Consider the following 23,849-nt stretch of genomic DNA (forward strand, 5'->3'; position numbering starts at 1 on the left):
CATCCAAAAATGGGCCGGCCAAATTCGAAGTACTGTTCACGCGGTACTGTAGCGCCGCGAAAACACTGTGCAACCAGGTTTAGTACCATACTGGAAATCCTGAAATCACCGGATCAACTTAAATACCAGGGCCAGGAACGCGTAGTAACCTTCGGTTAACCGTTTTGAACGAAGCGAGGACGAAAGTTCAAGCGGGTTGCTACGCGGGTGGGACCACTCCTAGGAAGAGTGGGCCTGGGCCATGTATGTCGGGACTGGACGTTACAGCCAGGCCATGGTTTTCTTGTTATCCACCTTAACTGCGCCCTCGGTGCGAATAATTGCGCCTATCTTGGGAAGGATCTGTCTTAGAATGCCTGTGCGTGATATGTCAAGTAAAACTGGATCCTACAACAAAGTTAAGCAAATATGAAGAGTCAGAACATCTGCGCGTGTATAGGTGGACCCAGAGAATTAAGCCACCACCTGAATTCATTTAGGCACGCGGCCGGGGTAAGCCAATACCATCATTCTTCATTCAAAGCCAACTAAATAAAGTAGTACCTGAGGCACGGGGACATGGGCACCCAAGCCGCCCGATGGAAGTGGTGGCACGGGGACATGGGCACCCAAACCAGACGATGGAAGTGGTGGCACCAGATCATGGGCATCCAATGGAAGCGGCGGACGCTGGATCCTCGATGATGCTCTTACCCTTATCCATGTTGACGATGATGCTCCTACCCTTATCCATGTTCCTGTCAGATGAGGGAGAACCTACTTCAGTGAGAAATATAACATACACTGGTGTATACATAGACCACATAACTTTTATATCTAAAACAAAAGCAATTATAGTCACGACTTCATGTTTGTAGTTATATTTGTTCAAAATAAGAAGCGTCACCGGCACATGCTAAGCCCTGAAAAGAGGACCAAATAAGATAAAGCGGCTGAAAGTTGCATTAATGGTTTCACAATGTATATTCTTGTAATTTATCTAGTGGACCACTGCCTGGCACATGGACCACAGCAAGCGCTGCTTTGGTGTCTATACCAGGAACCTATCGCAAGGAGAAATTTGGAAGGCTGAGTGACCCAGTGCTGACCTATGCCTGCCTGCAGGTCGCCGGTGTAGTCCTAAACGTGGAACGTGCCATATAAATAGAGAAGCCTGCGTAGGTGTAGTATTGGCGGCGAACATGAACCCATGGGTAGGTGAACTACATGCACGACAAGGATGGCCTACTTGAGTAGACTGCGGGATCGGTAACAGTAGGTGTCTTCAATGAAATGCGCCTCAGGCACGCTACCAATTTGGGAGGGATGCAGCGCATCGCTACGAACACTGTTACGCACGAGTGGGTGCATGTGTGACTGCGATTAAACGAGTGGTCCTTTTGTCCACTGGCAGGGTCACCTGAGACCCTTCTAGGCGCCGCCTCCTACCCTACATAGGCTTCTAGGAGTCTGTGTCAGTGTGCACCAGGCACACCTAAGCTGTCCCGGTTTGGGCGGCTACCCTAGATAGGTTTTTAGGAGTTTGTGTTGGTTCCATTATGGGCACACGTGCACAGAGAAGTACATTTTTGGCCGGATAGATGCATCTAGGCACGTGCTGAGAAAGCACACATTAGGTACCCCTTTTGTATTAGATCTCTCACCCTGCCGATGGTAGCGCGAATGCATGGCCATATTTCACTCACGTAGTTGATCTATTACTTGCATTGACGGCCTCGTGTACTGACTTAATGGTTAATGGTGGAAGACTCATCCGTCAAAACGTCAGCAGGCAGCAGTAACCTATATTGCAGGCTCAGACTGACTCGGTATGGTGCCATGACCTGCACACACACAAAAACAAAGATATCTAACAGCACACTAACGTAGCTTGGCAGCCCTTGCATCAAAGTTTGATGGATGCGATATTTAGAAGCCATCATCATGCCTTGTCCATAGAGCTAAATGGGTATGGTGGATGAGGAATTGGGTTCACCAATTACGACGCAGGTCCATCGAAAGGCCATGCTGCCTCTTTCCTGGTCGGCGAGAGGAAGCCCCACACGCGCTCAACGTGTTGCTGTTGAAGTCTGTGGAGGGTCTGACAACAAAAAAACAACACGTATCCAATGAAACGTATGAACACTTGATGGGACATGCATAGAAGGACAAAAAAACACCTGCTCTTCCCAGGTAGGATAGTTACTGCGTTAGGAGAGATTTACCCCACATGTCTTCTTCCCTTATATACAAATTGACTACCAGCCGCTCATTTACACGCACGCAAACTACTATCAGCTAGTGCATTTCTTTGCACGGGAAAAAAATACTACCAGCTACTTCTCTGCGTGCAGGAAGCTCACAGCTGGCGGCAGGAATTTACAGCGCATCTAATGCCTTGCATGAGGCAGATGAAACGCAAAACAGGAACACAGCATGCAGGCCGCTCTGAGCGACAATACAAGGTACGGTTAGGTTACTCATAACTCCTCCTTTTGTCCACACCTATGGACATGCTAAACAATAAGATCTGGCATCAATTAAACATAGGGGGTAGTGAGACTGGTAAAGCACAACCCCTACTCCATCATCCTTGTTTCTACAATCTCAGCGGCGAAACTTTTCCGTTCTCTCTTTTGTTCCCATTCACCAATCAGAGCACAGCCAAGAGGTACAACCCTCCTGGGGAGCAAACCACACAGACTTATATTGATGATGATGTTCTTACCCCCATCCATGCTCCTACTAGATGAGTGGGAACCTACTTTGTGAGATATATAACATACAGTAGTGCATACATAGGCCACATACCTTCTACATCTAAAACAAAAGCAAATATAGGTACGAGGCCATGGCCGTAGATATATTTGTCCCAAATAAAAACTCAGACCAGCACACGCTAAGCTCTGAGAAGAGGACCAAATAACATAAAACCGGTGAAAGTAACATGAATAGTTTGCCACTGTGTGTTTCTGCATTCTATCCACGGGACCACATCCTGGCACATGGACCACAGAAAGCGCTGTTGTCGCAGCTACAGGAGGAACCTATCGCAAGGAAAGATCTGGAAGGCTGAAGTACCCACCGCTGAGCTATGCCTGCTTGCAGACTGCTAGTGCAGTCCTAGACACGGAACCTGGCATATAAACAGAGAAGCTTGCACAGGTGTAGTATTGCCGACCTACATGAACCCACAGGTAGGTGAACTACATGCACGACAAGGATGGGCTAGCCGATTAGATGCTGTTACTGCTAACAGTAGCCACCTTCAATGAGATGCACTCCAGGAACGCCACCGTGCGTGGTAGGTGCACCTCAGCTGTCTCACACCGCAGTTAGCTCTGTGCGCACGTGAGCACAGAGAACTACTATTTTGGCGGGGTACATGCATCCACCCACACCATGACAAAACACACGCTAGGTACCCTTTATGTATTAGACCTTGCACCCCACAAAAAACGACAGCACCTAACAGGCACCTATCTCGCAGGCACACACTCATTCGGCAAGGTGTCATGACCTGCACACACACAAAGAAACATATCTAACAATACATTCATGTAGCTTGTAAACCCTTGCACAGCTGGATGGATGGGACATTTAGAAGCCATCATAACGGACTGTCCATAGAGGTAAACGGGTAGAGTGGTTCAGGGACTGTGCTAACCAATTAAAACCTAATTCCATCGATAGGCCATGCTGCGTCCTTTTTGGTCGGTGAGAGGAAGGCCATATGCGGCAGATGCGTCGCTGTAGAGGGTCCGAGGATAGGGACCATTCCACAAACTTTGTCTTAACAAACCCACATGATAGATGTGTTTCTGTCCCTTACAAATTTACCATCAGCTACTCATTTACACGTAGGAAGATCTCTATCAGATACTGCATTCCTGTACATGCACAAGAGTAAATATCAGCTGCTCACCTGCATGCAGGGAATTTACTGCCGGCGGCAGGAATTTACAGTGCATCTAATGCCTTGCATGGGGCACCCGAATCGAGGAACAGAAACACTATATGCAGGAAGTTGTGAGAAGCAGGCAAAGGTACGGTTAGGTAGGGCATAACTCCCCTTGCATGACCACATTTATGGCTAGAGTAAATAATAGGATCTGGCATCAGCTAAACATACGCAATGGTGAGAACGGTAAAGCGCAGCCATCGTACGCACTAAACATCTCACTTTGATCCTTGGCATTTTTTTGGCAGGGCTCTCATGCACAGGCCATCCAAATTCTGGGCAACTAGGCAATGTATACTGCTAAACGGCAGAAACAGCAAAACAATCAGGTCAGCATTCATCGCCCCTACTCTACTATCCTGATTTCCACAATCTCCATGACCGAAATTTCCTGCTTTCTATTTTTTTTACATTCACCAAACAGAGCACAGCCAAGAGGTACAATCCCCATGTAGACCAAACCATAAAAACTTATTAGCACATAGGACTCAAGGTGCGAGTGCAGGCACTGCATAGATAGTAGTATAATGTACAAGGAGCTGGATACGTTCACAAGGAAGACAATTAGACAGAACACTTTAATTGACCTGAAGCCAGCACACATGGAGGTAAAACAAATAGGGAGGCATACAGACCATTTGCTCACCAACCGAAGACGCCTGGTGGCAACACAGCACCAAGGCACTCTGGCCGACAGGTAAAGGCCCTAGTTTAGGCACTGCACCTAAGACAAAAACATAAAGTTGCCTACCTACTAAACTGACATAGCGAACAAATAGATACATGAGCCCAGGGCTCTCCAAAGCTCAACATAAGTAAGGACTCATAGGCCAAGTTCATACCACAAAGGGACACTACCCAGTACATGACACGCCTAAAACTGGAACAACGACTATGGCGCCAACACGGATCGCATAGAGCAGCATCAGATTCATTGGTCGAAGCTGTGTAGCCACAGGGGGTTGACGGTGGAGTCCAAGCACGTAGGCCTACTCATCGCTGGAAATTAGAAACACTTTGTCAGCAAACTGATGGAACCCAAAGCTAAAATAGTATAAGAACGAATAGGCTACCTTGCTCCGGCTTTCTTTGCAGGGAATAAATCCCTGCGAGCAGACCTCGGTCTCTTGCCTAGAATAGTTCTGCAAGAAAAACTATATAAGCAAATCAGCCATACAGGGTCCGTACTCCACCCGGGAAGGTGACCATAGCCATACTTAACGTCCAATGTTGGAGGGACCTAGTGTAATACCTTCTAAACTAATTTCGAGGGGTGTGAAGAGTGCAATACGTGGATATGGCAAATGATTTAAACTACTTAGTACACAAAGGTACATACCCATGCTCTTCATGGACATCAGAGGGTACCTCCTTCCCCTTGCTGGATGAGGTTTTGGTATTAGCCACTGCGGCAGGGGTAGGAGGAGGGGTCGAGCCACCGTCTGCGTTCTTAGGAACCTCAGGAACGACAAGAACATGTGTCTGATCATCTTTTCCAGAGGCAACACCTGATGTCCCAATCTTGTCCATAGCTTTGGTATCCCTAGGACGATGCGGCGAACGTTCGGTGGGACCACGAGCCTGACCAACCGTTGGATCGGGAAACACCCTCCTAGCTTGGAAGCAAAGCTGGCCAGTCCTAAACGTTTGCTCACTGATAACCACCTGGAAGACGTACTTCCGACCAACAAGGCCGCGAAGGGGTGCAGGCAGCAAAATTTGATTGGATGAGCTTTCTTCAACAAGCTCAGCAGCAGTCCGCCGGACAACCTGTTCAGCTACTCCTCCAAAGAGAAATATTTTCACGCGGCCAGTGCTATCCTCGATGATCACACTTAGCTTATAGCTTGGGTAGGCAAGAAGAAGGCACATTAGAAATAAGTTAGCGGCCTTTGTTTCCTGGGTAGGACCAGTTACGTCTGAAGCAAGGATTACCTGGGAACAACCACTGGTTTACCCTCATCGCAGTTAGTGCATTCAAAGCCATCGAAAGTAGCCTTCAACCCCCGCTTGCATGTATTGCAACCTTTATACCACCAACCATTGGAAACGTCTATTTCTCTTACAACTGCGTCGCAGGTGAAACGAACAGCCTACATGGAAGGGCAGATTAAATTGTATTAACCCGACGTGAGTAGGGCATATAGGTAATTGGTATGAAGGAGGCAATACATTGCTGTCGTGGGGATCCAATGCTAGGAGCTCGGCAACAGTTTTCCTGTTGGCGCCTGCTTCATCACCCAAACCCGCGTCTGCATCATCATCGCCGGGCAGGAACACAACTTCGGAGCCTCTTCCTTGTAAACTAAAGACAAGGACAACAGCCATTTACACACCCTGCAAATCAGTAAAGGTTGAACAGCAGGAAAGCCATATTACCTAACACGAAAAGCGTTCACTTCTGGAAGGTCAATGTTCATGTACCATTTAGTGCCATCACCGCTCGCACATGTTGTGGCACCTACGTTGGCGGTGGGCTGGACAGGTTATATCAGGAACTAGGTGTAATGCAGAGGATACATAGAAACGATACGATAAATAGCATGCACCTAAGTATTGCTTCACTTGCACCCCAGCAAAAACCATCACAGCAGGTTCATCTTTATCAATGGTTTCAATAAGGTCCTGGTCTTCAAACGAAGTTGCATGCTCGCCCCATAATGTAATTTGTAAGAGATGGTCGCTGCAAGCATAGACACAATAAATTGATGCTAACCAGAATACTCATAAACTACCATGGAACCAACCTTAAGTCACGTAGCTCCACCACCCGCCGCACGCACACACCATTTAGGCCACTAGATCGCAACACGGGATGTATGACTGCAAGCTGCCCGATAACATCTGTTTGGAATGCAAACACCACGTTACCTGTGAAGTAAATCAGGGAAAATAGGAAAAGGGAGCTTGCACAGGCAAGGCAAGGGCAGTGCATACCTACTAGGCCATGACCGCTCCCCCGTCTATAAGTTAATTCTTCAAAGTCCACAAAATTGAAAACATAAAGGGGAAGCTGGGCGGCCATCTCTGTAGGTATCTCCTCTACAACAGTCCACGGTGTAAAATAAATTGTCTGTGGGTTCGGTACAGGGCTATACTTCCTTGCCTGCTTGCTAACTTGGAACTTTTTAATCATATAGGAGCTGCCTTCAACTAAAGAACCAGCAAATTTGTTAAGGTCTTTATGCCCGATGCAAGCGGTAATACCCACGCCCTGATGTAGAGAGTCTCAGATTGCATGGACACAGTTAAAGAGAAATAGCATGTACCCGCATGTAGCAAGGGACATACCTGTTCATCAACCAGAACAAGTTCCATGGCAGTTACACCCTTCCACTTAGAAGTCGAAGATAGTTTCCACATCCTAGCAACTCTAACCTTGATGGTCCAATTGTGCCTTGATGGATTAATCTGTGATACCAAGGTGTACTCCATCTGGTGGAGAGCCATCACCAAAAGGAAAAGAATTGTATTAAATGAAGCACCACAACACAATTAAGATAGGAGACCGTGGACTGAAAAGGCGTGGGGCCACCATATATAGGGGCAAACAATTTACCAGAGCGTCCGAAGGACTTCTTTGTACACAATGTTTTCAGTAAGGTTAGAGGCTAGACCTGTGTTGTCGTCAATCAAAACACGCAGCCCATCTCTAGATGTGACACGGGATATAGCAACATACAATTGCCCATGAGAAAAAACTGGGCGCGGTAGGTATAGGCCAACGCTATGCAAAGTTTGCCCTTGGCTCTTGTTTATAGTCATTGCATAGCACAGTCTTACTGGAAACTGGCGTCTGCTAAGAACAAATGGCCATTTAGTGCTTGACACGTGCAACGAAAGCCTAGGGAGCAGAACCTTGTCGCCAATGTGAGAGCCAGTTATTATCTGAGCTTCCAACACGCGGTCACCTAACTGGGTTATTATAAGACGTGTACCATTGCAAAGGCCAGCACTCTGGTTTAGATTGCGCAGCAACATTACGGGCGACCCAACCTTAAGCATAAGTTTATGAGAAGGAATGCCCTTGAATTGTAGGGAGTTTAGGAATTCAACAGGGTAAAGTAGGTCTGCGTTACCATGGTCCTTGGAGGTTTCAACCAAAGAATCAGAACTAAGGTATACCTTTTCACTTCCTGGGATTAAAGAAAGGACTGCAGTTATTAATATCATTGATGGTATCATTTTTTGGAGCAATGATAGCCCGTTCCCTTAAGTAGTCTGGGTCCGAGTACAATGTGTCTAAGTTGGGATAGGTACATCTTATGATATTATCAATAGGGGACCCAAGTTTTGGAACCAAGATGTCATGAGGTATCTCAACCAGCTCAGAGTCTCCATCATCAGTATGATTACTACCCGCAGCAGTGCCATCCCCAATACTCAACACCCAATCACTAAATGCTCTCACCTTATCAGTTGGCAAACCATTGCAAGACATCTCAAGTAAGCGCATATTGATTGTTAGCTTTAGGATCTTAACATGTTTCCATAGATAAGAGTTAGTTATGGACGCATCAATGGTGTCTAACCTGCTGCCGCCCTCGACCACAGGCAGCACTTGGCGGAAATCTCCGCCGAGCACCACGGTCTTACCACCAAACAAGTTATTAAGACACGACGAGTCTGTCTCCCCAAGAATATCACGCATGCTACGATCTAAAGATTCAAAGCAATGTCGGTGGGTCATGGGCGCCTCGTCCCATATGATCAAAGAGCTATGCGCTATTAAGTCGGCAAGAAAAGTTCCCCTCTTAATATTGCACACGGACGACTCGTCAATGACTATAGGAATTTTAAATCGGGAATGGGCAGTACGGCCTCCAGGCAGTAGTAAGGAAGCAACTCCAGATGAGGCCACAGCGAGGACGATAAGTCTTTCGGACCGCAGGCGCGAAATAATCGCATTCCAAAGGAATGTCTTGCCGGTGCCACCGCATCCATACACAAAAAAAAATTGTCCTGATTTCCTATAGACCGACTGTGTGACAACATCATAAACCTTTTTCTGTTCAACGTTCAGCTGACTAACGAGGGTACCATGGATTCGCACGAGATCCTCACAGTCATAGGCTAGTTCCTCAGCTAAAAGCCTATTTGCAACTCTACTACGCATGGTTCGATCAGGCTCTGGTAAACCATAATCAGTCATTAAACCACCGTTTTTGACAAACAAGGAATCCAGTTCAAGCAATACATGGTTTTTTAGTTGATCCTTTGGAACATTATAGGTAGCCAGTTGCACCACCCTTTTTATGCTGTAAAGTATATCATCAGTAAAATATTCATAGAATTCATTGAAGAGGGAGGCTGCGTCGCAGACAGAGCAAAAAAGGATTATAGTAACAAGAAGTTGACGCATCTGAGCAGATGATCCCCACATAGATGCTTCCCTAAGGGCCTCACGCCACTCACTATCATCGCCAAGAAGACCCATAGACTGACACGCATCCTTAAATGTTGGATATAGAACACCGTTAATAGTTCGGAGGTCTGTGTAGGAAGTAGCACCCTTGGCAACGTTGAGGAGCATACGAAGGTAATACAGCTCACCACAACTAGGATTGATATATATAGCTCTACCAATTTTTGTAGGCCCCTTGCGTGGGCGCCATTCCTTGTACTTTTTATGCCAGACCCACTTTGCTGGGAATTCTATATACGTTAACTCTCGAGCGCATGGGAACTTCCTATTAGCAGAAAACCATTCAGTGAGGGTTGTCTGCATGTAACTATGGTCATGTACAATAGTAGACAAGGGTTGGTTAGCTGGGTAAACAACGCTATTCATGAAAGGAAGGTGCACAGCCAGCCGTTCCACCGCAGGAGTCCTATAGTGAATATCAAATTCAAACAAGCGCCAGATAGCCTCATGCGAAGATAGGTAGCGGCAATCGATGTACTCACGGACCTCATCGACATCCTCAGCCTGCCTCTGGGAATCTAATGGCTGGGCACTATGGCAGCTACTACCAACCTCAGCGTGCGAACTGTCCCCAGCTACGTTAGATGCACACGTTTCAATGACAGCCTTAGCACGGTCCGGCCCTTTTGTAATATACTTAAACAAGTATTTTATAAGATGTGTCTTGTTACACCATTCAGTATTTATATGTGCTCTAAATCTTTTCAACAACGTCATATTGTATGGGACAACCCAATCATTGTCAAGTTTAACACCGTATCGCTCGACAAAGTGCCCTGTGCCAGGACGGCGCCTATACTGCACAAAGCCATCCTCACCAACAATCGTGTTTTGTTGAGTGCCCTTTGGGAAGAACTTGGAACACTTGTTGTTTTTCATGCACGGGCATTTCTGATTCAGCTGACCACAAGGGCCATGCACCATAAATTCATCGACAAGACTATAACCTAGTGGGTCACATGCCCTATCCGGTATCTCTGCACATATTATTGAGTCAATAAAAGAAGGATGAGGGTCTTTAGTGTTACCTTCAAGCCAAACCAGGATATGAACGTGGGGCAGGCCACGCTTTTGGAACTCGATGGTGTAGAGCACTGAAACAGGAAACGGCGGTATCAGGATTAGAACGATGGTAGGCAATCAAAGAAGTCATTCCATGGGAGACTGTCTCGGTGTATGTGCCTAACTGGATGGTAAGGAATAACATATGGGACCACACCTAGGCAAGTCAGCTACCCAAATAGTTTTCCCTGGTAAATCCATTGTGCAGTAAGCATCCACTAGATGCCTAGGGAAGACTCTTTTCCAAATAGGAAATATAGTGATGGAGGGTGGGAATTGCCAGCTATACCTGCACGCGCCTTCCCAAAATAAGTTCCTTTCTTCAACCCAGAAACAAGCTCGGCCACCTTTAGCCTGAAGACTCGACTAACTATATCAGGCCTAGCGTCAGGCCTCTGTCCTGGAACAAATGTAAGGGCATCAGCTATTTCTTGCCACTTTGGATTACATGTAAAAGTAATAAACATATCTGGAGGCCCATATGATCGGCAGATGGCCATTGCATCCTGGTAATTCTGAACCATATACCGTTTGCTCCCTGTAAAGCTAGCAGGCAAAATAACCTTCTTACCAAGGCCACTGCCATCAACATCACCCCTGCGAAGCGCATCCTCGAGGCCCTTGTACACCTCTGACCTCAGGTTCCTATTGTTTCTAACTATAAACCTAAGCCTATTCTCCTCCACGGATGCGAAGGCGTCAACAATATATTGCTGGAATAATCGGTCACCACGTATCAACGTCGTTGCCTCACATCTACGCTGCTGTAATCTATAAGCATAGTACTCAAGCATTGTCACCGCGCCTCTAGCTCCAACCCTCAAGGGCGCTGACCTTTTGTACCTAATTCCTATTTTGAAGCCCTGGTCCCCATAAGGGAACAAAATCGGGTACTGCAATGCCATATAGTTTGCATGTAGGTTGCTAATTCGTTTAAGGCCGCCACCCCTAGCCTGAACGATTATATCTGGGCTCTTTTTTTCCTCAGAAAAGTCCCCAACTATCAAAGCAGCTATCTCAGACCCTGCCGGCGCACTATACTGGGGCGCGTTCTTGGACCTATCATGTAACAGCCTAAGACGTAACGGTTGACACTGACTATGTACCAGTAAGTCCCCAGCTGCCCTAAATGATTTTACCAATGAATTTGATTCATCAAACATTCGTACCAAGCCTTCAACTATCCGTTTGTCAACCTGCCTACCATCGTCAGACTCCCTATGCCTATCAAAAATCGCCATTCGATTTTGAACTTCATTTTCAGTGTCAAAAATATAGAGCTGTGCATAAACTGGGGACGCACCCTCATCTGGCAGCAAAGAGCCAATTCTATGGTGGACCTGACCATTAATCTTAAACACATATGGACCAGGCCCCTTGTTTACACCTGTGTCAATTTTAGCACCAAGCGATGTGAAAGCAAACATAGAATTGTAGGAGCGAACAGATTTGATAAAATATTTGGAAAGAACACCACCATTCGGATTCAACAGCCCATCTAGGAATGGAGGAGGGTCTTTTTGGAAAGGTAAACTGACCTTGCCTCCTCTGCAGCAAAGATGGGAACGAACAGTGCCTGCGTCACCTGGATATGACCTTTTAACACGCTCTTGGTACCAAAACTGCGCACCACAGTGCTGGCACTCATGTGCTGGAGGGCCGTAATACGAAGTTTCGATGGAAAGGCAATCTGGACAAGGCACAAGCCATCAGACAACCCAAGAATCTATGTTATGACCACCTAGTACATATGTCTGTAGGGTAATTGTAGACTTGTAGGCCATATATTGGCACCTGGTTTTTGCTGAGGCCCACCGGAACTTCCTGCGTATGGAATCAAAACTCGCACGTTAACATAAGGGGAAAGCAACGCAACACCTACGCACACACACCTATACAAACGAGAAAGTACACAACCAACCTTTTTTCTTTAGCCGTCTTTTAGAACTTGGACGTTGCTGCCTCTCACGTGGTGTCCCCTCAACTATACCTAGAGGCGGAGTGCAGGGAAGACAGCCAGAGCGAGGAATGTCTAATTAGTGCTGGGACTAGCGTAAATGAAAGGGACACGGTAAGGTAAGCAACCAAACACCTGGAACTGAAGCTGCACTCTCCCCACGCTGCCTCTTGCTTGCCCGGCTAGAGGAAGCTCCTTCCATGTGCCATCAATGTGTGCCTGCACACATCGTTCGGAGCACCACAGAAATTGCAGAACGACGAGACTAAGGTTAGGAGAGGAGAGGACCCACGCAAACAGACGGAAAAGAAAATAAGAGAACAGGAAACCAGATGCACAGCAGCAAGGCCACGAGCAAGGGTACAGCCGCCACCTCCCAGGATCGAGATCAAGCGCTAAACACACGTTGGCAAAGTGAAACGCTTTGTTCGTACATGATCAGAACACGTCTATATGCACAGAATGTGCTTGTAACGTTCATATGCGCACGCTGACTAAGCGGCGTCTAATTCAAAGGCTTGTCAAGCAACTCGGCACGTTCATAGTTAGGCGTTAATTTTATAGAATCTTTCATTACGATAGGTTCACAGCACAGACCTATTGTGTCGTGCTTCCTAGGCAGGCTGTGCTGACTACGCCATTAGCTGTTCCTGCGAAAGCCCACCGTGTCTACGTGACAGTTTTAGTGTAACAAAGCCCAGGAACAACAGATCAAGGTGCTGTAGGGCCACGCTATGTGAACTACAAGGAGGGCAGTTGCAAGCAATGGCAGGAAGCGATGAAGCACCGGGCAGCAGGCCACGTGCTTATATAGGCAAGAGCTGGAGGCTTGGATGAGGCATGGGTGCCTCCGCTACCAGTAGGTGCAAGGACCTCATCAATGGGAGTGGGGTCCAAACTAAATAAGGCGCGCATGCTCGTTTGGATGGTCATGCAGTGCATGGGTACGAAGACGTTAGGGCCCAGTGGGTGCATGCGCGGCCGCGATCACACGAAATGTACCTTTTGTCCACTGCCAGGTTCACTTGAGGACCCTTCTAGGCGGCGCCTCCCACCTTACATAGCCTTCTAAGAGTCTATGTCAGTGTGTAGCAGGTGCACCTCAGCTGGGCCATACCGTACATAGGTTTGGGCGCCCACCCTAAATAGATTTTTAGGAGCCTGTGCCGGTTTCACTACGCGCACGTGTGCACAGAGGACCACATTTTTTACCGCCTACATGCATACACATTAGGCACTCCTTGTATACCAGACCTTTCACCCTGCTGATGGTAGCGCAGGCGCACGACAGCATGTGGCCACAGTTCTGAAGCGAAACTACAGGCGCAGACATCAGTTTCTGTTTTTTTTAGACAACCATTCGAAAAGGCAAACTTCTTGGTCCCTGCTGAATTCCGCTGGAGAAACAAGCCTCTGGTGTGCCCACAACTGATCAACAAGCGGTGAAGCTTGTAATTTGACTGCTTATTAGGCACAAGGCTGATCTTTACATACTCAACAACAAATCATGCGTTAGCCATGGCACCGACACCCAGCTGTACTGTGAACCATCGCAGCAAAGAACCAAATTTGGCCAGCGGAATATGTTTTTCGGATTACATTGATTTGAAGCTAGCTGATTACAATAAGATCTACTATTTTTTTGCTATCTCCAGTTCTACTCGCAAATGTCTAAAAGGGCCTGAGAAGGAGCTACCTCAGCTTGCAGCGTTTGGGGAACTACATCCACAATCTCCAGGTGTCCAGATTCACACCGAGCTTGTGCGACCAGAAGTTCCCCAATCTAGGTAAGGGACATAAGCAGGGTTTCGTTTTGGGCCTACACTCGTATGATATAGGTGAAGCCTAGGGTGCAATTTGGTGTTTCCTTTTATCTGTCTGACATCCAGAGTTTGATATTTGGCTCACAACCTGATGACAATAGCTTTCCCATTTTATATCTCTGAACAAGAACCTTTTTTTGAAAACAATCTGTATGTTGCTAACTTTAGTTTTTTTTACCAAGAATGCAGCAGATCTGTTTATCATTATATTAAGAAGGGGAAGGGGAAGAACCCTTACAAACCACACGCTCACACTCCCACAAAATGCTCTTCAACTCATCTTCTCACCTGTTTGTTGTATGCTTTATTCAACAAGATCTACATTTTAGATTAGCTACTATATGCTCCTTAGCGATATATTGGTTTGACCTTATGTTCTTTTCCCTGTTTCTATGACTGGTATTGTTTACAGGGACGATGAAGCTGTAAGCATTTCTAGATACGCATGTTGTTCTGGTGAGAGGTGCTGCTGTAAATCCTCTATTGGTTCCAAAGGCCTGACCTGCACTGCAGCGACACTCAAACTGTGGAGGGTCTTCCATCATGAGAAATGCAGCGATATAATGAAGGTTCTCCCTACAACCACCACTATTTTCTTAAATTATGCGAAGGTACCCACAATATTATAAACCCAAGCATGCCATTGACTGGAAAGTTTAGAACCAATGATAATATCGATAAGCTTTGACAAGCATCGTCTACAGTGCTAGGCTGGTTGGTGTTGTGCATAGTTTTAGATGCAGTTAGCTCTAGAAGTACTAAGTTACTTCCAGTTTTTCCCTTCCGCTGTAACCTGTATGTTCAGCTCTCCAATAATCACTGAAATGCGTAGAACCCATCTCCTAGCAGGTCTTTTTCTGATTTTCTTCTAATTTACAAAATAAAGCAAGAAAAGAAAAGAGCGCCGCTCACTAAGGAGCCTGCCGCCGCTGCTTGCTGATCCCACCAGAGCCACAACTGCCCTGTGCGCCGAACCATAGACCCAGCGGCAGAGTGTAGTGGAGGCGAAGCTGGGCCTCAGGGCCCCCCGTGTAGCGCTGTCACAATCACATCTGCTACTTCTGGAGGTGGCTGCAAGCAACAGGACAAGGTACGGTTTGGTAGGTCATAACTCCCCTCCCTTGTCCACATTTATGGCATATGACAGTTTGTCCAATATACCACTCGGGTTGTCCACATCTATGGGACACCACAGGTTCTCTAGTATACGATTGCCATTTATGATGTACCCTAGTTTGTCCAATATAGCAATACCACCAAGTCCCTTAAGTAGTCATTCTCGGAACCGCAGTGCGCAGACAGTTCGTGCATCCTGCGAATCGAGTCCCCTTATTAGAGTCTAGAACAGACACTGTGCAGCATGCTAGGCGCCGAGCGCATGGCAGCGTTGGTTGGTAACCAGTTTTGCCAGCCATGCCCACTACACCATAGAGCCTGCAACTACATCTGCCTGGATTGCCAAGCACCACATCAACAAGCTCTGTGCCTACACTGCCGAGCAGACCATGTATCCCACCGGACCGTACAGGTTCTAGGATTCCCCCTTTATACACAACTCTAAGCATTTCTTTATCGCTATCCCTAAGTAGGTTATGTTGAACTGAATAACCGCCGAACTCATCATGCAGGTGCTAAAGAAAGCAACGAGAGACGTGCTACGTGTACAAGATGTGTCGAGTCTTATTGACATATCGGGGGTGCAACAGTGTGTCTGTAACAGGGTGCAAAGTCGTCTACCTCAAGAAATGGTTTGGTAGTAAAGGCTCGGTGTTTAGGCCCAAGCCTCGGTACCACTGGATGTCTGCATGCGTTGGTTGCAGACGAAGACTGAAGAGCGCATATAAGTTTTGTTCCATTGGGTGCAAACATGTAGGTGCCTGTTTCCTCGCTTTTAATAAACAGTCATGGCCCTAAGCCTGCTGATCATTTCTTTGAGGTATTGTTGTGTAGGAAGGGGCTGCAACTCACACGGCACAGGACGTTGGCCTGCCCAAGCACCCATTCAAGGTGGAGGATGCCGCTGCATCTAGCCACTCAGCGCTTCCGAGGACATCACGCAAGGGCCGCCCGATACGCGCGCCATTTTTTTGACGCATACGCAGCGGAGGAGGAGCGTACAGCTGGGAGCCAGTATGGAGAGCATAGGTCTGTAATCAGATACGTCGTTACACGTCTATCGACTTTTGTAATATATCGGTGTTTGTAATATACGACTGCATCAAATTAGACCTTGTTTTAGTAACAAACCAGGCTACTGCATCACACGGGCCAACTGTGCGCATGCACCGCTGGTATGGTATCCATCTCTCGCTTTTCAGCACGCAAACAATGCGTGGGCAGGAACTAATTGCGGTTCTAAGAATGGAAGCAAGGGCTCGCATAATAGGTTTTACATGTGTTGGTAGCACTATGTTTTTCGGGCATGTGCGGGCAACATCTAAGGCTTTCTGGATACGGTGACACCGCAACCGGCCGACTTGCCTGGCAGGGTAGGGCCCAACCTACCAGAGGTGCAAGCGCGCGGCTTCCGCCTGGAGGTGCCCGCGAGCAGGTGGTAGGGGCCAGCGGCAAGACCGGGGCGGGGCCTGGGCTAGCAGACAGGCAACCGGCCTCGGCGCCGAACTGGGGCCTGACTAGCGCTTGGTCGCAGGAACCCAGCAGCCGGGTATGCAGGCAGGCAAAGCTGGGCAAGCAGCGGACGAGCAGAGGAAACCTAACCAACTTCCCTAGCTGAGACCATGATGTCATGGAACATCACCTATATAAGCCCTAATAAACCACGATCATACGATCGAACCCTGGTTTGGATGAAGCTTCGCAAGTAGAGTCATTCTTCTTCTAAACAAACCATCCTAGCCATCGACTAGACCAAGCATCTTTGTCATGATGAGTGAGTAACCACCCACAGATATTGGTGGACTAAACAGGTAACGAGGAGTGGAAACAAGGACGGGTTGGGGCCAGGGCACTGCATAAGGGAACGTGCACATAAGAATCGACCAGCGATGCATGCATGCAAAGAAAGTACGGCCCCAGCAGCGTGCATGCACGCGTACTCGGATGCATGCCAACCAGCATGCTAATTAGGCACCGCCCATGCATGCGACAATCCAGCGTCGCTTCGTAGGCGCCACCGTCCATTTGCATGCCGGGTACCATGAGAGGCACCGTACATCATTTAATAAAGTACGGCCCCAGCAGTGTGCATGCACGCGTACTCGGATGCATGCCGACCAGCATGCTAATCAGACACCGCCCATGCATGCGACAATCCAGCGCCGCTTCGTAGGCGCCACCGTCCATCTGCATGGCGGGTACCATGAGAGGAACCGTACATCATTTAATGTGACCACTTGCTTATGAAATAGTTTTTTTTACATAAAAAACACGTGGAAGCACAGCTATGTAAGTGCCGATAGCAGCAAAGTTGTTTACGTGAAAGGCGCAGGCAGATGGCTCATACATGCATGCACAGCAAGGGCCCAGCAGCATGCAGACAGCCGTACTCGCATGCGTGGCGACCACCATGGCACGCATGCCAAGAATCCACCGCCATTAATGATTGGACTGCTCTAAGTAATGGCGGTGGATTCTAGAGCTCGGCGAGAGATAGAACAACTTGACAAAGCACTACTTCTCATGTTTTCAATTTTTTTTGCAAAACAAAGTTAAGCTCCTCGGATAGTACTCTCATGTCGCTCAATGTGTTATATATCCTCACCAAAGGCTCAAATAGTTTGCCTTCTTCTATAGCACCCTAAAGTTTCAGTTTGCATAAATAGCTTCAAGCGATTTAATTTTGTTTAGCTTGCTTGGATTTTATATAGGAAAATAAGCGTGGTCAAAACTAAAGTTAGAAAGGACTATAAATTAGGGACCATGTACGGTGCGTTGGCGCTGGTTGCACCTTGTGTTTTATGAGCGATGAAATGCTTAAATACGGTTGGCCATCATCTAATCCTTTTCGGGGTTTTTTCGGATACAAATATGAAAATAGTTTATATAAATCTAAGGCAGAGCTCATGATTGTTTGACTAATCGCTAGCCGAGACTTCCGTTCCCTCTGGGACCGAGGGAGTATGGAGTAATATTGCCAGGTAGAGTAGTAGTAACTTTTAGGCAGATGCCGGCTTTACTCTTGGCAGTTTGTGGAAAGTACTCCAGTAAGCAGCAAACCAGGCCAACTCCTGTGGACATTCTCGTATTGCCAAAGTTCGTTATGATTGAACAATATGTACAGTGTGCTTCTCGGATTGTTTAAGCGCCGTGATGACGTGGAACTGCTCTGTAACACTAATAACCGTACTTCAGATTTAGTGACTCTGTTTGCCCTGCCTTTTTCCTACCAATCAAAGGACCAAAAGCATATACGTACCAATGGGCTACATAAAAAGCCTACGTAGCAAGCATGGCCTCGGATTTATGAGGCCGAGTTTACTACAGCGAGACCTGTCTCATGAACCCGTCAATGATGCACTCACGGACGCCGCCGTTCCATGTCGCGAACTGTTTACCGCCGGGTTCGCTAGCAAGCAAGCAAATGGGCATGGCGCACAACACCGATGGCGAGGCCAACCAAGGTTGGAACATGCATCCACGCACTGTTGCTATCCGAGGAGGTAGCCAACCATCCGTCCGATGGATGCAATCCAATCAGGGAGCGAGCCGGCCGTGCGGTAGAAAATTAACTGAGGCAGGTGAATCCGTCCAAGGATTCACATGACCGTCGCTGCCGCCATAACTGTCCTTCTCCTTTGCACGTGGATGGATGCCAATGGCACGCCATGGTCCCGGCGCCCGTGCACCCGGCCTGTGGACCAAACTGATGCGAGTTCCTTTCTCTGCCGTCTCTCGGCCTTTCTCATTTGGCTTGCTGAGGTCTTCTAGGGTCGGGAACTCCTCCCTCAGGAGCCTCTCCAGCTGTGGAAGTTTATCTAAAGGTCCACCACTTGGTGAGGCTCAGCGCATCGTGGGATCGGACGGGACAACAGATCATCCCATACCGTTCGGTGTAAACAGGAAACAAGTTGTAAACGACAAATATGGATAAGACACCAAGCATAGGCATCATCAATATAACTATTGTAGCAGTACCCAAGATAAAGGATGCGATATCATTAGATACATAGCACAGAATATATAAGCATCACGTATAGCAGAGCTTGCGCCCTGACATCGTGGTTCTATTTATCCATACATCATACAACCATTCATTACAAACATGACCAGTCTATCGAGTCGTACACCACAGTTCATGGTCGGAATTCATGACTGCAGGCATGAAGTTTTCAAAACACAGAGCTGGGCAACAACCTAACATGCCACAGCTATGCAAACACATAAATAGGTGTCTACAGCTGGTCTCGTCAAGAGCATTGTGATCTTCATCTTCTGGAGATGAGGCATCTTTCATTGCACTATAAATAGGAAAGGACATCACCGGATACAAAGTGCTTAAAGGATCTAGACAACAATAATAGAAAGTTTTGCATGAATCAGCAATTTAGTAAGAATACAAAGTGATTAACATAATAGGTTGCCATAATACCTGGTCAAGAATAAAAGCAATTTTTCCTGTCTGGGCCATGCAACCAAATGTTTCGACCTGATAAACAACCTGGTAGTAACAGCCATGGATGGTCAGAACCGACAAACAGTACTAAAGAATGACAGAAACATTGTCACATAATATGGAAGTACATGTCCTCAATTCTAGTGCAGTGCAAACTTACAGCAAGCTCTTGCATCAAATCAGCAGCCTCGTCAATCTGTCCCTGCTCCTCTATGATTTTAGTAAGCCTTTTGATCAATCCTGCTCTCTCTATCTCAACATAAATCTGCTGACGAACAGCTGTCAGATTACACACATAAAAACAAGGAATCTTGAAAGGGAAAAAAAATCATCAAGATGGAAAATTCTCACTTTGCCAGCAGAGACGCCGCTCAGTGTTTTGATTAGTTCGATGCGTGTGTCAATCTCTAGTGTCAAATCAATGTAGTCCACTGCTTTCTGAACCATAGCAGTTATGGGCTGCGATAAACAGAAGCGACAGCAATATAAGTGGATAGTAAACAAAAAGTAGCAAGCGACATACATGGTCAGCGTTCCTTTCTATATGATTATCAATTTATAGGTAAACAAATAGCCAAAGATGACTTATGAATCTGGAAAAGCAAGATAAATAGTTAGAGTAATGCTTTGGTACAGCATAGGCTCCCATTTGAAAGCAAGTAATAAAGAACTACTTATATTATACTTAATAGATTGATCTAAAGTGTTCTGGTCATGGGCAAAACATTGCTCAAGATGATTGTGAATAAGACTCAAAACTGGCAACTGTATGTCCAAGCAACTAAAGGTCAAAGCAAAATGTTGCAGATAAAGATTTCACATTGTGGTTGTTCAACAACGGATAGGAACAATGCAAACTCCAGAAGTGCAATTATTCGCTGATGCTAAGAAAATAAGTACCCTAACGAACAACCAAATGGATAACAACTCAAGCGAATTGCATCAGCATACATCTAGACATCACTATGGTCATGGATGAGAGCATTCAGATTGCACACATAGTGCAAAGGAATCTTGAAAGGGAAAAAAATCATCAAGATGGAAAATTCTCACTTTGCCAGCAGAGACGCTGCTCAGTGTTTTGATTAGCTCGATGCGTGTGTCAATCTCTAGTGTCAAATCAATGTAGTCAACTGCTTTCTGAACCATAGCAGTTATGGCCTGCGATAAACAGAAGCGACAGCAATATAAGTGGATAGTAAACAAAAAGTAGCAAGTGACATACATGGTCAGCGTTCCTTTCTATATGCTTATCAATTTATAGGTAAACAAATAGCCAAAGATGACTTATGAATCTGGAAAAGCAAGATAAATAGTTAGAGTAATGCTTTGGTACAGCGTAGGCTCCCATTTGAAAGCAAGTAATAAAGAACTACTTACATTATACTTAATAGATTGATCTAAAGTGTTCTGGTCATGGGCAAAACATTGCTCAAGATGATTGTGAATAAGACTCAAAACTGGCAACTGTATGCCCAAGCAACTAAAGGTCAAAGCAAAATGTTGCAGATAAAGATTTCACATTGCGGTTGTTCAACAACGGATAGGAACAATGCAAACTCCAGAAGTGCAATTATTCGCTGATGCTAAGAAAATAAGTACCCTAACGAACAACCAAATGGATAACAATTCAAGCGAATTGCATCAGCATACATCTAGACATCACTATGGCCATGGATGAGAGCATTCAGATTGCACACATAGTGCAATCTAAGGAATGTAAAGCAAAAAATAGTAAGCACATCATGCGCATGCTTCATAGTCAACGCGGAAGAATGGTGAGTGGCGTTGCGTTTAAAGGAAAACCAGTCAGCATTGTTAAGTAGAACTAAATCATCAAAAAACAAAAACACAAAATGTTCTGCAAATCAATGGCCGCTGCAGGCAGAAAGAATGTATAAAAGTAAGAAATTATGTATTTCTAGCTTTCTTAATAATTACAACTGCATCAAATATTTATTGGATGGATAAATCATACTCCGACCAACCACTATATTAGTTTAAACAGGCAACTTCGATTCAGAAAGCTTTCTCAAGTACAGTTTCTTTTAACAGGCAAGAGTTCAACAGATGTTTTGGGGTCAATACCTCGAACCAACACCAAAAGTACAACAAAGCTACGGTAGTAAAATACTTCAGTAGCGCGTTATGCGGCGAAAATTTGAAGCCTAAAGGCCGGTCTGCCTTCGTACAAGCAAACTAATTACTAAAGCACCTCCAAAGGGTCTCATACACATATACTAATTACAGAACCCAATCGAAGATGTAAGAGCAAGGCGGTGAATACTCGAGACCCGAACCTGCTTAAGCTGGCCTCTCCTCTTGGAGAGGAGAACGATCTGGTCGTTGAGCGTCTTGCACGCGCCGGCCTTGTAGCAGAGCTCGACGATGTCGATGACGGCCTTCCGCGTGCCGGCGACATCGCCGGCCAGCCTCATCTGCTTCTCGACGTTCAGGAGCGACTCTATCGCCGCATCGAGGTTGGTGTTCCATACCTTCGCTGCCACAGCGTCGGTGGCCGCCGCCTCCTGTGCGCGGGCCTTCATCAGCGGCGGCCCGCGTCGGGGTAGGAGAGGAAGACGGTGAGGTACCACCAGATCCAGGCGCCGAGTTTCGTCGCCGCCGCCGCCGACGGAGAGGAAGAGGCAGATAGGGTTTCGTCGACCACACGCGGACCGGCGGGACGAGGCAGGGCCGGGCGAGACCAGGGGCTCGGACGCGGCCGCGGACACCGGCGTTGGACGGCGCACCATGGCGCCGTGCCGGGGAACGCCGCTGCGCCGCGCACAGGGTGCGGGGAGCCTCGGCGGCGGCGACGAGGAGTGAGGGAGAGAGCGAGAACGACAGCGCGGAGAGGAGACAGAGCGCACGGAGAGGAGAGAGAGGAGGGGAGGAATGGAGATGGGGACGGGGATGGGATGAGAACCGGAAATGAGGACTGGATGCGGCCATGGGGCACACAAATCGACCATGAGACCCGAACCTGCTTAAGCTGGCCTCTCCTCTTGGAGAGGAGAACGATCTGGTCGTTGAGCGTCTTGCACGCGCCGGCCTTGTAGCAGAGCTCGACGATGTCGATGACGGCCTTCCGCGTGCCGGCGACATCGCCGGCCAGCCTCATCTGCTTCTCGACGTTCAGGAGCGACTCTATCGCCGCATCGAGGTTGGTGTTCCGTACCTTCGTTGCCACAGCGTCGGCGGCCGCCGCCTCCTGCGCGCGGGCCTTCATCAGCGGCGGCCCGCGTCGGGGTAGGAGAGGAAGACGGTGAGGTACCACCAGATCCAGGCGCCGAGTTTCGTCGCCGCCGCCGCCGACGGAGAGGAAGAGGCAGGTAGGGTTTCGTCGACCACACGCGGACCGGCGGGACGAGGCAGGGCCGGGCGAGACCAGGGGCTCGGACGCGGCCGCGGACACCGGCGTTGGACGGCGCACCATGGCGCCGTGCCGGGGAACGCCGCTGCGCCGCGCACAGGGTGTGGGGAGCCCCGGCGGCGGCGACGAGGAGTGAGGGAGAGAGCGAGAACGACAGCGCGGAGAGGAGACAGAGCGCACGGAGAGGAGAGAGAGGAGGGGAGGAATGGAGATGGGGACGGGGATGGGATGAGAACCGGAAATGAGGACTGGATGCGGCCATGGGGCACACAAATCGACGATGCATGCATGCAAAGCGAGGACGGCCCACCAGTATGGATGTACGCGTTAGGCACCGGCCATGCATGTCACACGTTACTGCCTCACCTGGGCGGTCTAGATGCGTTTCATGTGAGTCGTAGAATTTCGATCTAACGCATCAAATAAAAAGAACTGACGTGGACAGCCTAGAAGGCCGCCGATTCGGCGTGCCTTCATATCTTTAATATATGAGGGAGGCAGTTAATGAGAAATCAAGCAAGTTTAGGGTTAATCCCTTTTATCTCTTCCCTCTTCCCCTCTCCCTTCTCTATCTGCTGCCACCTCCTTCTTCTCTACCGATGCCGCCGCCTCTCCTCCCTTCCACCACTCCCTGTGCCACTCCTCTAGCAGCCGCTAGCTAGGCCAGCGCCTCTCTAGCTAGGCCACTGCCACTCTA

The 23,849-nt window shown here is 47.7% G+C and overlaps 2 protein-coding genes across 2 annotated transcripts; both read right to left on the reverse strand.

Annotated features, from left to right (window-relative positions):
- Positions 1 to 261: 261 nt before the first annotated feature.
- On the reverse strand, positions 262 to 7,375 carry LOC136465584 (replication protein A 70 kDa DNA-binding subunit C-like). The gene is made up of 10 exons (XM_066464258.1): positions 7,232 to 7,375; positions 6,878 to 7,154; positions 6,688 to 6,784; positions 6,490 to 6,623; positions 6,320 to 6,401; positions 6,113 to 6,245; positions 5,876 to 6,033; positions 5,531 to 5,786; positions 5,014 to 5,082; positions 262 to 387 (listed from the first exon to the last, which is right to left on the reverse strand). The coding sequence occupies exons 1-10, from the start codon at positions 7,373 to 7,375 to the stop codon at positions 262 to 264; spliced, it is 1,476 nt and encodes a 491-aa protein (XP_066320355.1).
- A 694-nt stretch (positions 7,376 to 8,069) lies between these two features.
- LOC136465585 (uncharacterized) lies at positions 8,070 to 22,325 on the reverse strand. Its single transcript, XM_066464259.1, has 10 exons — positions 22,080 to 22,325; positions 20,833 to 20,940; positions 20,131 to 20,238; positions 19,940 to 20,044; positions 19,756 to 19,824; positions 12,222 to 12,251; positions 11,966 to 12,117; positions 10,717 to 11,486; positions 10,394 to 10,459; positions 8,070 to 9,250 (listed from the first exon to the last, which is right to left on the reverse strand). Exons 1-10 carry the CDS (start codon positions 22,323 to 22,325, stop codon positions 8,070 to 8,072), a joined length of 2,835 nt encoding a protein of 944 aa, XP_066320356.1.
- Between the last annotated feature and the right edge of the window lie 1,524 nt (positions 22,326 to 23,849).

Source organism: Miscanthus floridulus, chromosome 7 (assembly GCF_019320115.1).
Source record: "Miscanthus floridulus cultivar M001 chromosome 7, ASM1932011v1, whole genome shotgun sequence".
Taxonomy (NCBI): domain Eukaryota; kingdom Viridiplantae; phylum Streptophyta; class Magnoliopsida; order Poales; family Poaceae; genus Miscanthus; species Miscanthus floridulus.